The following is a 16,472-nucleotide window of genomic DNA, read 5'->3' as shown; positions in this document are numbered from 1 at the left end:
ACATGGGTAGCACAGACATCTAAGGGACATGTTGCCTGATTATTTAGGAGATGTGTGAGGGGAAGGAGTCTCTGGGCCACAGGCTAAGTTATAACAGACATCCATTAATTTTCTCATCAGATATTTCCTGTGCAGGACCAGGGACCAATGGAAGATATAGGAAAGATCAGGGTTCAGCCCCTGCTTTTATAAGACTTACAGTTTCATAGGAGAGACAAACGCATACATAATAGCAATGTAATGCACGCTAGAACAGAACATGTACAAGACGTCACCAGAGTTTTATTCTGGAATATATGTGGATGCAAGGAATATCCACACCCACATAATCCCAAGTCAGGGCATTCCAGGTTATATAAAGCTACTGGGCTTGCTCATTCAATCATTCATTTGAAAAACAAGATGTATGGAGAACCTGTGTGCAAGGCATCGGTCTAAGTGTGGGGGTAAGTCAGACACAAATCCCCGCCTTCACGAAATTACATTCTAGGGGCAGAGAAGGACAAAGAAGAGAAAAAAACACAGCAGAGCATGTGAGATAGTGCCCAGCAGAGACAATGAGGCAGGGAAGGGAAGAAGGGCGTCCGAGGCAGGGGCTAGGGAGGGTGGGGCTTTTCGAGAAGATGGCCAGGGAAGAGACAACTCTGCAGAGCCAGGCTGGGCCACTAGCTCTGTTTATTTCATTTTCTGAGCTCTCCTCTTTCTCTCCAGTGCAAACAACACTTCAGTCTTGCTTCACTGGATTGAAACTCGACGCTTCTCAAAACTGTCCTGGCTGTTTATGGAAGAGACAGTGCCTTAGTCCTATTTTTTTTTGTTTTTTTAGTCATCGCCATTTAACATGGGGCTCGAACTCATGACTCCAGGATCAAGAGTCACGTGCTCTATGGATTGAGCCAGCCAGGGGCCCTTGCCTGGGTCCTTTTAAAGTCTGAAGACAAGGGGCAGTGATAAATCAAGACCAAGGGACACTTCGGATTTTGACACACTTGATACACACACACACCACACTGAAGAGTCATCTTGCACCTTCCGCCCTCAGAAAACACCAGGCTGGGCAGGAGGGGACAGCCGCCCCTGGGCCTCCCTAAGCCCATGTTTTCCTGGCCCTTCCAAGTGCAGATTCCCCCAGGGAGGGTGTGACCCTGGATCCTTGCACCTCCTACCGGCAGAGCTGTCCCAAGGCTCCCCGGGAGGGTTCCGTTCACACAGCACGCGCTCTTGCAGTGCGGAGCCCAGAGATACACAAGGCCATGTTCTGCATGCAGGACCGTGTGGCCCCTCCCAGGTCTCCTGCTCTCCAGCCTGCTGCCTTGCCCACTGCAGCCAGAGGGACATTCCTAAATGCAACCTGGTCCTTGGCCCTCCCTCCTCACCCACTTGACTTTAGACCTTTTCTCTTGGCTTCTGTGAGACCACATTTTCGTGGTTTTCCTTTGACCTCATGGGCTGCCTCTTTCTCCTCCTCCATGAACCCAACCTCTAAACACTGGTGGACCAGGATTCTGTCCTCAGTCCTCTTCTCAAGCCTCATGTTCCCATTCTCTCCCCTGGTGATGTTATCTCGCTCTGTGGTTTTAAATCCCACATGCTGATTCAAGATCCTTCTGCTGAACTCCACAAGCGGAGATCCTTACTGAGCAATAGCTTACCTGACATTTGGAGTGCTTATCTGACATCTCCACTTGGGTGTCTAGTCTTTCTCCTTCCTTCCTTCCCTTCTCTTCCTTCCCTTCCCTCCTTCCTTCCCTTCCTTCCTTACTTTCCTTCCTTACTTTCTTCCTCTTTTCTTTCTTCCTTCCTTTTTTCTTCCCTTTTCTTTCTTTCCTTCCTTCCTTTCCTTCCTTTCTTCCTCTTTTCTTCCTTCCTTCCTTTTTTCTTCCTTTCTTTTCTTTCTTTCCTTCCTTCCTTTTTTTTCTTTCACAGATTTATTTATTATTTGAGAGAGAGAACACAGTGGGAAGGGCAGAGGGAGAAGGAGAGAAGCAGACTCCTTGCTGAGCGCGGAGCTCCAACGCGGGGCTTGATCCCACCACCCTGAGATCATGACCTGAGCTGAAATCAAGAGTCAGACACTTAACCGACAGAGCCACCCAGGCACCTCTCCACTTAGGTGTCTATTCTTTCAAACCTAACATCACCAACAAAAATTCTTGATTTTCATTCCCCTGATCCCAAACTTAGTCCCTTCCCCAGTCCTTCCCTTCTCAGCAGATGGTACCTGGAATCTGTCTGGAAGCTCAGCCCCCAAACCTAAGTGTCATTCTTTTTTTCATTGAGGCATAATTGACATATGATATTAGTTTCAGGTATACAACATAATAACTGTATATTTGTATTTGTTGTGAAATGATCACGAGTCTAGTTAATGTCTGTCACCATACATGGTGACAACAAATTTCTTTTTCCTGTGATGAGAACTTTTAAGATCTACTTTCTCAGCAACTTTCAAATATGCAATGCAGTATTTTTAATTATAGTCACCATGTTGTAATTACATCCCCATGATTTACTTATTTTATAGCTGGCAGTTTGTACTTTTTAATCCCCTTCATTCATTTCACCTCTTGAGCAGACCCTCAAGGGCCTTCACACTCCAGTTCCCTCAGCCTGGAACATTCTCTCCCCATACCCCAATCTTCAATAAGCCAATTATGTGTGACAAGCCTGGGCTTGGGGTATTTTGCTGGTTCACCACCGGAGGGGGCTGTCTGCCAGTTAAGTATGTCCCAACCGCAGGAGGCAGAGGGTTGCATCACCAGAGGTATGTGCTAAGGAGGATGGAAGAGCTGGTGTTACCTGAGAAGCAGCAATCACTGAGGAGAGGACACAGACGTTTCCCCTTTCCCTCTTTCTCTGCTCCATGCCAGCCCACTGGAGGAGCTGGACCTAGAAGAGAGAGGATCTTTGAATCAGATAGGAGGGTTTTAAGTTTTAAATTAAACTGCATTGAGATTTATTCACCAAAAGGAACCAGGCAACTCTGGAATCAGTCTGCCCAGCTCCAAGGCCATCATGTTCCCATACCAGTCTGCTGTCCAAGCCCTTAGCCTTATTTATTCTAATCCTGGAAGCTGTTTTCTTTCTTTTTCTGGGCCAACAGCAGACTAAAAACAGATACGTTATCTGCTAGAAATGGTCCATGTTTATCACCTATCTGCTCTAGATGCCACCCCATCAAAAGGATTTTTAAATGCCCTTTCCCCATTGGAAGCCCTCTTCCAATGCTCCAGGCAAAGAAGGCTTGCAGTAGGAACCACTGTGGCAGCCCAGAGATGAGACAGGCAGGAGGCTTGCAGCCCCACCATTGCTCCGAGCTTACCAAGGCTGGCTGTCGGGCTGCATTCCAGACAGCACTTTGAAGGGCTTACCAGTTAGGGTTGAGCAGACATGCTGGATTTCCTGGGACCTACCTGGTACATGCCTGTTGTCCTAACCTCATTATTCACAAACTTCCCATTCAGGCTCAAAAGAACTCCATTCTGGATGATAAATTAAATAGCCGTTCTACCAAATAGCCATAGAAATCAACTGACGGTGGCAACTTCAAGGTATCCTTGAGTTGGTTCATAACAAGGACTGAGAAGAGGGCCAGCCATGAAAAGGAGAACTCAGACAATGCAAGAAGGAGAGCCAGGCCAGTGCAGGGACCGTCTACTAGCCTCCCTGGCCCAGGACTGTGACCAGCCCCTCAAGAGCAAGTGCCGAGGACTGCCATCAGAACTCGCCCGGAGCCCCCTGGGTGGCTGTCTACTTCCCAGTAGCACGTAGTCCGTAGAACAGAAGGTGTTTATTCTAGTACACACCTGTCATCCTCGACAAGCTCTGGACCAGAGACTCTGGTAGGTGTTAGAGATCACTACCTTAAATACTGACCCGGTGTCCCTGGGGACTTGCCCTCGTACTGAGCAGGGCATGGGGTCACACAAAGAGAAGAGCATGATCTCGATGTTCCAACTTGCTTTCCAGTCATTTTAAATCCATTTTTGGTCCCCAAAAAGTAAAGAAAAAATACATCTACAACTTCACTACTGGCTGGCTCACGTATCTTTACCTCTATTTTTCCATTTGTTTGGACTAGCTCCTTTCTAAAATTCAAAATTCTGAATAAAGTCTATGGGGGAAAACAATGTCCCAGATTCTGCCACAACTTTCTGACTCTCAGCGACAAATGATTTGCAAGTTTATTCTCTCCCATTTTACCCTCTGAACCTTTCTGAATCTGCATCCCGTGTTCTGGTTAAACCCCAAAGGCACCAACACCTGATGCCACTAAGGGCTCGTCATACTTTCCGCACGATCGCCTTGACCAAGGGCTGCTACAGAGATCCCCCAAATGTATTTCTTAGAACACTAAATTGCTCATAGGCATTATATGACAAAACAAGGGTTCAGTGATCAAAGATCTTTATTGAAGTGCAGATTTTAAAACATTACCATGTCTCTTTACTACAGGACTTCTTAGAGCTTTCAAAGTGCAAACGGGCAAATGAATCCCTGATAAGGAAAGGGAGTACAGGGAGGCATCTCCCTCCTCCTCGATGATGGTGCCCTTTTTGTTCTTCGTAGAAAATCTGGAGGGATGAGTGTTTATGGCACACACTTTAGGAATGTTGTTCTACTAGCCTTACTAGAAACATATCCTTACGATGTATAACTAATACATGTAAAACACTAATTATATTAATATCATGAGTCCATTCTTTATTTCAAATTCCACGACAAATTCCACATACCATGCTTCCTTTTATTACCACTGAAGAGATGGACATGTTATTTTACCGTCTATGAGTTCTGTCGTACACAGCATGTGGGTATTATTCTTGAGCAAATGACACCTATTTGTGAACTAAATATTGATATTATTTTGACTTTGTGTCATTGCCTACCTTTGCAGAGGGAAATTTCAACTTTGCAAAAAATCAAAATCAGGAAATCAGGTGCTTCGCAAAAGGAGCATTTTTTTTTTAATCAGTCCTGTCTAGGTGTTCAGTGAACTTCTTTTCCTATCAAGCAAGAGCAAAAACAAAACCCCCAAATACCAAACACGGGGATGCAGACCACTCTTCTTTCTCACGCTAGATTCCTGCTAGATTTCAAAGCAAATTGTACTGGAATTCAGAAGAATCCTGGCGGCCTTACATCTCTTTGCTATGCATAGTATTTCTTACGTGATCTGAAGAAAGCACTGTGGCTGTACATTTCTTGAGTGTCTTATCAGGATTATTCTTCTGAAAAGCTCAAGAAACACAAGCAAAAAGCCACCCGGAGAAAATTTAAGCTTCAGTGCCATATCTAAATGTCCTCGCAGAGAGTTACAATTCAGGCTGATATTCCCTAAGGTACAAGCCCAGCAAACATCTGTCCTATAATCCTTTTGCTCTTTTTTTCTCCCCACACTGATACATTTAGGAAGACGCGTTCAGGCTAAGAGGCATAAAATGAAGACATAAAATAAGTCACATTCTTTTCTTTACAAACTGTGATTATCATATGGATAAAACATTCATAGAGACCTTTCCTGGAGTGGGAATTCTGATCCACTTTGCATTCTCCCGATTTCCATTTTTACTACTGTACTTGATTATATGTGCCTGTAGCCTCAAGTATCCCCAGTAAAAGAGGCCCTTTTAAAGCCGGGGGAGGTGTCCTCTTGGTTTTTCTTAAAGCACCATCCAAATATTTTTACTATAAAATAAGTAAAGTAGAGAGGTTTCCAAATTGCACAAGTCCATTGCTCCCTGAAAGCACACTGAAAACTCTGCAGAATAATTTTGATTAGGTTGTAGGATCGTGCCAGGCTCCAAACAAGTGCTTATTCTGTTGTAACATCTGCCAAGCAATGCGTCCATTGTTCTCTGGAATTTAATTCATTTGAAATTACTCCATCCAAATGATAAAACATGAGATGTGCTATCCTCCGGGGTAAAATGAAATGATTATTTTTAGTGGGACCACAACTGTTCAGTGGGAAGGGATACAGCCTCTTCTAATTAGGCCCTGATTATTGTTTTCTGGAAAAGAGCGAGTTCAAGAAACATGAGTAAAATCCTGTTAAGTGGAAGGATGGGCATAAAGGGTCTTGCCCACTCTGGTGTGTCACTAAGCTGCCAGGGCCATAGGTTGGGTCTTCCCCAAAAGTAGAGTAACAGTCTTCGGGAGAGAAACTATTTCAAAACTGCAAGCAGCTTGGGATACTGACTTACTGTAAGATATAGTTTAACATGTGTACCAATATAGTCAACAAATCTTTTACTCATCAAGGACTACTGTGCAAACACCTCCAAATCCAAAATATTATATCTGCCTGTCTAAGAAGTATCGTGAAGGTTCCTAAGAGTTTTATGCGGTAGGGAACACTGCCACTGCAAATGTTAATGATTAGGCATTAAAAACAACAACAACAACAACAAAAACCCCAAGATGAATCTCAGGAGAAAATACACATATATACACACATAAGAATTTATATCTCCCATATGCGACATATTTAATATAAACCTTTGAAACAAGTTCAGATGAAATAAAAATCAAAGTTCTCAAAAAGTGAAATATTAACTTACTTGCTAAATATTCCCTATCATCCCAAACATCAGTATGGTGTTTTTTTGATTCCTATGCAAAAGTATGCCTTTAAAGTCCTTAAATGATATATGATACACAAACCAGTTTTCAAATAATAAAGCCAGGCATCTTGCAGTTTTAAAAAATTAGGTAAAAGATTTATCATCTCACACACACACCCACCCCAATGACAACATTTGGCCTCTCCTAAAATAAGTACATGAAGACCACCAGGTGCCGTGAGGAAGGAAGACTGTGTCACCCCTCCCTACAGTCCAGGTAGTTTCCTTTAATCCAATAGCAGATCTGGGCATATTTGAGAGGGGTGATTCTAACGGCCACGTTGAAATCCTGTGGAGAACCATTCATGTCAACCCACTGGTGCCCTGAAAAAATGCCAATAATTTTCCGCTCCCACTTCCGTGGCTGCCTCTTCCACATCCTGACGTAGACCCCGGAGCCGCTGGCCCCAGGCTGGGCGTCACACTGCTGGTACAGCAGGTCATAGGTCTCCTCTTTGACGTCACAGAAGCGGTATACCAAGTTGCCTGGCCGATCATTGTCATAACCGGAGAAGTGGATTCTGCCCCCTGGCAGCTGCTTGGCAGGAGGGCTCACCCCAATCTTCATGAACTTTCTCTTGTGGGGTTTTTTGAGTTCTAGGAGGGCGTAGTCATAATCCATACCAATGTCGTTGGCATTGCCTTTGATCCAACCCTTGGGCACGTGGGTGCGCTTCACCCGGATCCACTGAAACTTCATCTTCTCTGGCACGGCAGAGCTTGAGCTGTTGGCTCCTCGACCACCATCTTTAAACTTGGGCTTCAGGAAGCCCACTCGAAGTTTCTGGGTTCCCTTCACATAGGTTTTCCCATCATGGATGCAATGGGCAGCCGTGAGGACATGCTTCTCTGCCACGAGGGTGCCCGTGCAGCCGGTAGATAACTTCACTGATGTTGAGAAGGGGTAGTTGAGCAAGAAGTCCTTCCCAAAAATGCTGAATCTGCTGTCATAGCCATAAATCTGCCGCTTCCTCCGAGACTTTCCCGAAGACTCTTGTCCCCCACCCTTGCTGAGGACATAAATGCCCACCTGCGTCTCCGTGCGGCTGCCATTGGCATAAAGTGTTTCGTAAGACAGGTACTGCTTGGCCTCTTCGTAAGTAGGCAGTGGCATTCCCTTATGACACTGGGGTCCGCACGAGGAGGACACTTCCAATTTGGCTTCGGCCCCAAAGTCTGGCTTGCCTAGGTTGAGGGTGGACTGGGGCAAGACCACGGGGAGGTGGTAAGTGGGCCAGGTGGGTTTCCAGTGGGCACCATAGGGGCTCACCTGCCCGACAGCACAGAGGAGGAGGAGGAGGAGAAGAAAGAGAAGCCCTGGGATCCCCGCCATGCTGAGCACCACTCTGTAGGAACAAAGATAAGCAGGTCAGGAGGGCAAGGGGCTGAGCACTGGCTGGCTGAGGAAACAGCCCGCCAGCATGCCTGTCATTGTTTCTAAGTCTGCGAACCCTCCTCAGGAATCAGGGTGTGGAGAGGAATCCCGAGATATTGGTCTCACTTACAATACAAGGCTTGACCTGGGAACTTTTCCGTGCTCAAAATGAAATGGGGTGTTCATTCCCTTCCACGTTTAAGATGCCCCTAATGATGGCCCAGTGCAAGGCGGCGTGCAAACAGTCACTCATCCCCAGAGGAGCTGCTCTGGCAGCCCTGGGTTCTGTGTGATTTCGGGCCTTCTTTGTGCTTGGTTCTAAGCTTTTGTCCTTTCCTACCTCCCCAGTCCACCCACCCTTCTTTCTGCTCATTTTCAATATAGCCTGTGCTTGGAAAATCTTCAGAGCAACTTGCTCATGTAAATTTACACAGCTGAGGGCTTAAGGCCTCAAGGAGGGATAGCTTCACAGCATCAGCTCACTGGGATTCTTATAGTTTCTAAATGCAGAGTGATTCCAAAGAGGGCATGAGATCCCCCTTTTTCTTCTTGGAATTTAAAACAACCTTAACTATTATGAATTTAGTTCCAGAGTCGTCAGGCCTCTAACAAGACAGTCCTTCTTCCTTTGGATTTTGTGGCATGCTAACAGGATCTCTGTCAAAGATCTGAAGCTCTAATGTAGCATCAGGTATCACATTATGAGCTTTACTGCTGGTTACTTTTCAGGTCTTTGTATCTATGTTCCTGGCTCAGCTGAATGCCTTGAATTTGGCCCCATGCTAGCGTTCAACAAAGATTTCTTGAATGGATTTATTGAATGAGTACCTGTATTCATCGGAGAGTGAGTGATTAGTGTAGCTATAAAAACCACATTTTTGGAATGATGCATGCTGAGTGCTAATGACAGAGATGTATGTGGATGATGGGGTGGCTCAAGGAAATCCCATGCCCATGAAATCCAGGTGTGGTAGGGGCGCCTGGGTGGCTCAGTAGTTAAGCGTCTGCCTTCAGCTCAGGTCATGATCCTAGGGTTCTGGGATCGAGCCCCACATCAGGCTCCCTGCTCAGTGGGAGGCCTGCTTCTCCCTCTCCCGCTCCCCCTACTTGTGTTCCTGCTCTTGCTATCTCTTTGTCAAATAAATAAATAAAATCTTAAAAAAAAAAAAAAGAGAGAGATCCAGGTGTGGGGAGTAACAAGAACAGGGGAGCCATTCCAGGGGTGGTGATGCTTGAGGTGGGTGGTGAAGGTGAGGAGAAATTAGATAACCTAAGAGAGAGTGAAGGGGACACTTTGAGAGGGGGGACAGTAGTATACAAGGACACAGAGACATGTAACCATGCAAGGCATTTCAGAAACTGCTCAACAAGGGTGGAAGACAGCAGGTGGTAGACGCAGGGGGCAAGAGCCGTATTATGTGAGGCTGTGTACACTAACCTAAGAAGTTTGGATTTTCTCCTGAAATGTATGTTAAAAGAGCTGGCTCAATCATCCCACAAGAAAAACAACAATGAAAAACGAGTGTGGGAAGTATTTTCATAAACATTCAAGCACCAGTTGCTTCTGACTGGCTGTGGATCTTCTGTTCAGGAGAAGCTGACGTGGCAGGTAAGGTAATGTGTTCATGGTGGAGTGTTCCCGAAAGGAGGACAGGGAAGGGTTAGGTCTCCCAGGCTTTGGAACCTAGCAGGAGTCAGGAAGAAACCATGTCCTTGTTCCCATTCGCTTCCTCTTGAGAGTACAGACCTGCCGGTTGCTTTGGGGTGCCCCTTCAGCTTTCTTTTACATAAAACTGGAAAATCCCATTGATAGGCTCTAGTCCAGCTGACCATACCAACCCACATTCCCATATCCACACATGATATTACTAAGAAGTGTGCTTGCCCACACCCCCCCGCCCCCGCCGCCCCAACTCTGGGATCTTTTTTTTTTTTTTTTTTTTTATTTTTTTTTTTTTTTTTTGGGAGAAAGAGAGCATGAGTGGGAGGAGGGTCAGAGGGAGAAGCAGACTTTCTGCTGAGCAGGGAGCCCGATGCGGGACTCGATCCCGGGACTCCAGGATCATGACCTGAGCCGAAGGCAGTCGCTTAACCAACTGAGCCACCCAGGCGTCCCCCAACTCTGGGATCTTTTTGCTTGACTCTTTCTCTCTGATTCTACTTCTGTCAGAGAAAACAGGGATGGGATAAAAAAAGAATGAGGTCCTGGAAAAGGTAATTCCTTGGGACTTCCTGACTCTTTGAAATTGTTTCTTTCCCTTTTTTCAAATAGGAGTCATCCCTGGGCCCTTCTGTGGGGAGATAATACATCTAGTGGTTTCTCTAAGTCCTTGAAACCATGGGGTATGTGTGTATGTGCACACACGTGTTTGCATGTGCTTGTTGGTGGGAAGAGTGGATACTGTCATGACTAAAGGCTCTAAGTGGATGAGGGAGGGGATGCTAATGCTAGGAAAGCCTTCCTCCCCAATGGGGACTTCAGGGGTGGGCTAGGTGTGGTGAGGACAGACCTTTAGGAAACTTCAGGAGATGGCTCTGTGTCTGATTATTCTTGTCTCCTGGCTCAGGACCCAGTCCTTAAACATATCTAGGTCCTGGACAGCGTTCTTCTCTATGTAAGTTGCTGTCTAGGTAACTAAATGCCCCCCACACCAGAATCTCTGCCAAGTGTGATATGTACTAGGAGGAATCCTGCGTCGCCCACAGGGCTTGTCTTGGACCCCTACACACCTTCTTCTCCTCCTGGGATTACTGTGGAGAATGCTGATGCCTGCTAACACTGACCAGCAGATGTGCTAGGCCAAGTCTGACTTCAGCTTATCTGAGAAAGAAAACAGGATCCAGAGGCCCAAGCTGCCAAGTATTCCCGTTCTCAAAATGTGATTCTTAGGGGAGAGAGAGGAGGAGAGGAGATGGTGTTCTGCTATGAGGTATCGCAAGCTGTAGGTCATCTTTTCAGGTGCTTGAAGAACAGGGTAGTTAGGTCGTGCTCACATGGGTCATCATCTTGAGCGTGCACCTTCAAATCTCAAGTTGGAAATTTATATGTGAATTGGATCCTGGGAGTGCAGAGCCTGAATTATCTACTGTAGCAGAAGTCCCCCAGTGGCACCTGTCTTTATCCAAACACTGAAATAGTCCATTGGCAAGGGTGCCAGGGAAGAGGATGGCAGGCAAGAGTCTGAAACAGTTAACTAGGAACTGGGTCTTAATGAATTAACCTCCTCTTAGGCAAAATTAACTAATTGCACTTTCCCAAGTGCTTTGCCTCTACAGCAAACCTATTTTAAAAATATTTTCAAAGTCCTTGAAACATGTCTTATCTCATAGTGAGGTTACAGATTTTTTTTTTTTCCTTCAATGTCTGTCTTTCAAAAAATGTTTTGGAAACAGTTCCTGAGAGTTTGTGGGTCTGGAGAAATGGAGACAAGTCTTTTTGCGGGCATGAGGGCTGGGCAGTTAGCGAGGCTCCCTCACTGGCCATGGCTTCACTCCAGCCTCCCAACATACAGGATCGAATTTGTTTCTCAGAGAGAGGACAAACAACTGTGCCAAGAACCCCTGGGATCATTTACAAATCACGGGATGCTGGTAGAGAATGCTAAGAGTCTACTGTAGATTATTATTAGGATATTAATATTCTCTAAGGAATATCAATATTCTAGATAGAATATTATCTAATCAATATCTAACATTCATTCAATAATATTCCTAATTCAGGGTCCTTACAACTTAAATTCTGATCATTTAGCCAGTGAAGCAGAAGTTAGCCATCTACAAGTAAAGGACTACTAAGCCAACAGGGTAGGGTAAAGATTTAATCCTTTAGGAATAAACTTTTTGGATACCTCAAAAACACGAACTTCCATTAGTCTGAAACACTGCCTGCAAGTTCCCTATGTTATTGCTTAAACTGAACTCATTAACTTGTGATAAGATCGTGTTCTGATGGTTTATATCTTGATTAAATTTTCTTTGTAACTCTGAAGGCTATAAAACTGCTTTAAAAAGACTTTAATTCAGATTGAGAAATTAATGCAGACTAACGCAGGTCAAATTACTCCAAACTGATTAAATTTTTTATTATTTTAAAAATTTTATTGAAGTATAATTATATTAGTTTGAGGTATGCAAGGTAATGGTTTTTAACTGTAAATTGGGAGATAAAGTTGTCTGTTCTCAGGCTCCCAAATGGGTTTAAGGTGACATCTGTATTAAGGTTACGAACTTCATAAACTGCTCACCCCTTTACCAAATGTGTGTTTAGGGTAGTTTAGAAAGTATTCTGAATAGCAACCTGAACTGGATGATCTCTTTAGTCTTTTTAGTGCTGGTCTTTTCAGGCCCAGGATTTTCTAATTTTGTAATTTTCCAGGGTCACAAAAGTCCAAGGCAAACACTATGCTGTGCACAAACAGGGTCTGCACCACCGTTTACTGTTTGGCAGCCTACACTCACAGAATTGAGGAGGCCGGAGGCAGAAGGGAAAAGGAAAATTTACCTTGCTAATCTCTTCTTCCCTATCTGGGAGACAAGATTTCCCTCATCAGTTCGCCAAGGAAACAAAGGCCTCCAGCAGAGGGCGGCTTTCAAGAATGGAGCAGAAGGATGGTTGGGTGTGCTGGCTCTTAGAAAAGTGTGAGGAAGGGGTACCTGGGTGGCTCAGTCGTTGAGCGTCTGCCTTCGGCTCAGGTCGTGATCCCAGGGTCCTGGATCGAGCCCCACATCGGGCTCCCTGCTCCGCGGGGAAGCCTGCTTCTCCCCTCCTTCTCCCCCTGCTTATGTTCCCTCCCTCGCTGTGTCTCTCTCTGTCAGATAAACAGATAAAATCTTAAAAAAAAAAAAAAAAGAAAAGAAAAGAAAAGTGTGAGGGGAAATCTCACCCACCAAGGCCCTTTCCCAAGGCATTCACACCCTACCCTGACTCCTTTCCCATTAATAAGACACCAATGATAACCGTGATGCTTTAAAATTAGGTTGGTGGCTTTGCATTAATTTCTCAACTCGCCTGATGATAATTTCCTGAATAATTTCCCAGGAGACAATTATTGTTTCCATTTTTATAAACACTAAGTAAGCCTGCACTATGCCCATTTAAGTTTACTTAAACACTCTAGGATGGAAACAGATATAATAACATTCATAATCTCACTGTTGGAAAGGTAACTAATGGATTCCATTAACTTGAAATGCTCTCTTGCCTTCACAAATGAATCACCTTATCCTTATAGAACTGTCTGAAATATTCACCCCTTAAAAAAATAAAGATTTCCAAACCTTATCTTCCAAATCTTATCCTTATTATATCTAAATCCAGATGAAGAAAATTCAGGTCTATAATGTTTCATTTCTAGGAAAAAGCCTTTACTGAATAAAGATTCCTCACATACATAATTATCTTGTAAAGTTCTCAACCAAGTATTCTCACGTATCGCTTCACCTGAATGACAAAGCAGAACGAAAAACTAAGGTAAGCAAGTATTTTTTTTTTTACCATGCTTAGTAATACAGAAACTATTCCTTTTCCAATTTTGTATATCTGACTCACAAGAGTTACACATACCGGGCTCCATCACTCAATATGAGCTACTCTCCTGCTGTCCACGGTCTAAAAATATTTATACTTTATGAGGATGCTGCTACTTCACAAATCCACTAATAATCTAATGGCGAAGGGACCGTGCACATTATCAGAGACATACAAATACCCACCATCTGCTTGGAGGCTGGGCACTGAAACTTCTCTGCCCCAGATCTGCACCTTAGTCTTCAACACTGCAACAACACAGCTCTCCTCAAGAGGGCAAGTGTTTGGGAGAATGACTGAACTCCTCTAGCAAACAAGTACTGGGAGAAAAAAAAAAATCTAATCCTCAGGACATACATTCTCTATTGTACAACAGATGAATTCCTGTGACCGCTATAAACAGTAATGTCGAAACAAACAGTGGGCAAGTCTGTGGAGATAAAAGTTTTGGACACCATCTGGAAGACTAACAAAGGGTTTTCCATGGAATCTGTGGCCAGGAATACTGAGCAGTGAAACCATGCTAATTCCTAAAGCAAATACCTAAACATGAACAAAGCTCTGTGAACCCTCTTGCTCTCATTTTCCTGAGTCACAGAACTTATTAAAGGAAAACAGACCTAATCATATAATGGTTTAGGAATTACAGCCCGGACAGGAAAGAAATACAGGGAGTTTACAAGCCCAGCCACCCTAAACATAATCTTATGGTCAAACCAAGTTTAACTTCTTCTGTATCAGCTTTTAGGCAAAATGAACTACCCTAGTGAGCTTGGGACAAACCTGGTAGCAGAACAAGAACACTGTCAATGGTGAGCCCAGGAGGAAGGAATTCTCCAGGGCCAGTGGGAGTTATGCATGAATAACGCCGGTGGACTGAATCCTCAGGGATCTATGAGAAGAACTATGTGGGAGAACCTGAGCCTATTAAACACTGCAGACTGCGGCCAGCAATGTTCTCAGACCCACTAATGGGCACTTTGGCACTGATACTACAGACAGAAAAGTGCACCCAAATTCACCATCTACCTGAATAAGGTGTGGGTGTTACAAAAATGAGATCCGTATTAGAAGAATGCTTCCTTTCCCGCTCAGGTACAGGAAAGCATGACAAGTTGTCTCCTGACTATTTACGTGGGAAGAACACAAGTGAAACAATTTATTCGAATGCAGAAGGTGTGCATATGATCAAACTTTCGCAAGTAAACATAGTGGCTTTTGTAGCATTACTCCTAAATCCCTCCCCCCCACCTCCAATTCACTGTCAGCCTTCTTGAGAGATACAGTCCTAAGGCCTATTTTCAATGCTCTTATGCACAAGGAGGACCCTGAAACAAGTGCAATAAATATCCTCACATTAACTGGCATTAGGCTTTGGCCACAGCTGACTTCAAACTATAAACTCAACTCCTTCCCCTGTGGCCACGTGAAGATAACTCTGGCATTGGCCTATCTGCTCCTGAGGCGCACACAGGGAGGGACTCCTTAAGTCCAGTTTCGGGAGCTGAGGGAAGCCAGCCCATCCCCACACTGAACCTGAACAACCTGGAGCTTTCCACCAGCCTGGGGCTGTTTCTCTTTCAGAAGTCTCTTGGGTGTCGCCCGAAAACACACTGGATTTTTATCAGCTGCTTTTTCGTGAGATGTTGGAAAGCAACCCTAATTTGTATTCTGGAAGGGAATGGTGGTTTTCCTTCACCAAAATAATTTTTCTCCCTCCTCTTCTAAAACAATTTTTAAACTTTTCAAACTTTTATTTAAAAGCTAACTCGTAGTGAACGTCCACAGGCCGAAGAAATATTTGCTTCCAACGAGGGTGATAGTTCACAGGTAGTTTAGAAGGAAGCACACGGTCATCAATTAAGGCTCCAGAGAAAAGATCCTATTCCCCAACCTGTGTTTGCTGCACTTTCTTGCTAAGATGTGTTCAAAATCACGTGCCCAGAGTTAAAAATTAATGTTCAGCTCATGTTGGAATACATATATGCAAAACCCCAAGAAAATAAGTGGTGGCGGGTGTGAGAGCGCGCTCGCGGAGGAGATGGGGGTGTTGTCATCGCCCAGCTGGGGGAGAGCTTGCCCAGAGCCGGCTCTTTCTCTACTCCCAACCAGCATCCAAGATAGCACGTTCAAACCCATCTTTCCCATCCGCTGCACGGTGACACTGTGTGAATGCAGGCGCCCTGCAGCCCCTGACTCTCCGCGGAGCTCCTTCAGGCCGCGGGTCCCAGCCCTCCAGCCCCGAGGGCGGCCCGGCGAAGTCCCGGTGCCCCCCGCAGCCCGCAGTCACCCCACGCCGCGCGCACAGGCCCTTTGTCCCGCTGCTCTCGGCGCCGCGCTCCCTACGCCCTCGGCGGTGTCCCCAGCCCGCGCCCGCACTCACCCGCTCCGAGCAGTCCGCCGGGGCAGCCGCTCACTGCGCCGCTCCAACAGGTGTGGGCGCCGGGAGGGCGCGTGCGACTCCCATGCCTGCCCCGCGGCGCGACCGAGTGCGAGCTGGCGGGCGGGCGAGCAGCGCCGGCAGCGGGCGGGTCCGCCCCCCGCGCCTCCCGAGGCCCGCCCGCCCCGCCTCCGGCCTCGGGGAAGCCGCGCGGCCGCCGCCCGCCCCCCACCCCCGCACCCGGCCCGCGCGGCCGCCCCCACCCCCTCGCCGCCAGCCTCCGGCCCGAGCGGGAGCCGCCAGCCCGGGCGTTCCGCCGCCGTTCGGTTTGGGCAGGTGGGCCCCAGCGGCGCAGCGGCTCTCTCCGGTCCGGGCCTCTCCGCGCCAGTCCGCGCCGGTCCCGCGGAGGGCCCCCCGGCCCAGGAGCCGTGCGCCTTCACCCTTCCGGCACCGCGCACCCCGGGGCTCGGCCGCAGCGTCCAGAGCGAGCTTCTGGCCTTCGCCGCCGGCGCTCAGCTGCCTGCCCCTGAAGACCGAGTGCTGCCCAGGGTCGCCCCCCAACCC

At 46.4% G+C, this 16,472-nt stretch overlaps 1 protein-coding gene across 4 annotated transcripts in view; it reads right to left on the bottom strand.

The window, feature by feature from the left end:
* The window catches only part of PRSS23 (serine protease 23), a 69,555-nt gene extending 53,495 nt beyond the window's left edge, over nt 1-16,060 (bottom strand). The window contains exons 1-2 of one of the 4 annotated variants that reach the window (XR_004677462.1): nt 15,912-16,060; nt 2,800-2,889 (exon numbers count right to left, since the gene is read on the bottom strand). Coding sequence is in view for 2 of the 4 variants with exons in the window: in XM_034995062.1 (XP_034850953.1) it covers nt 6,823-7,959 (1,137 nt within the window). In the remaining 2 variants the exon portion in view is untranslated. Of the gene's footprint in view, nt 1-2,799; nt 2,890-4,390; nt 7,973-12,654; nt 12,698-15,911 lie in introns of those variants that run through there. The other 3 variants (XM_034995062.1, XM_034995063.1, XR_004677461.1) reach the window with 3 other exon arrangements.
* Nucleotides 16,061-16,472: the final 412 nt, after the last annotated feature.

Source organism: Mirounga leonina, unplaced genomic scaffold (assembly GCF_011800145.1).
Source record: "Mirounga leonina isolate KUSES-001 unplaced genomic scaffold, KU_Mleo_1.0 Mir_92, whole genome shotgun sequence".
Lineage (NCBI taxonomy): Eukaryota > Metazoa > Chordata > Mammalia > Carnivora > Phocidae > Mirounga > Mirounga leonina.
This window is presented reverse-complemented; position numbering and strand designations above follow the sequence as displayed.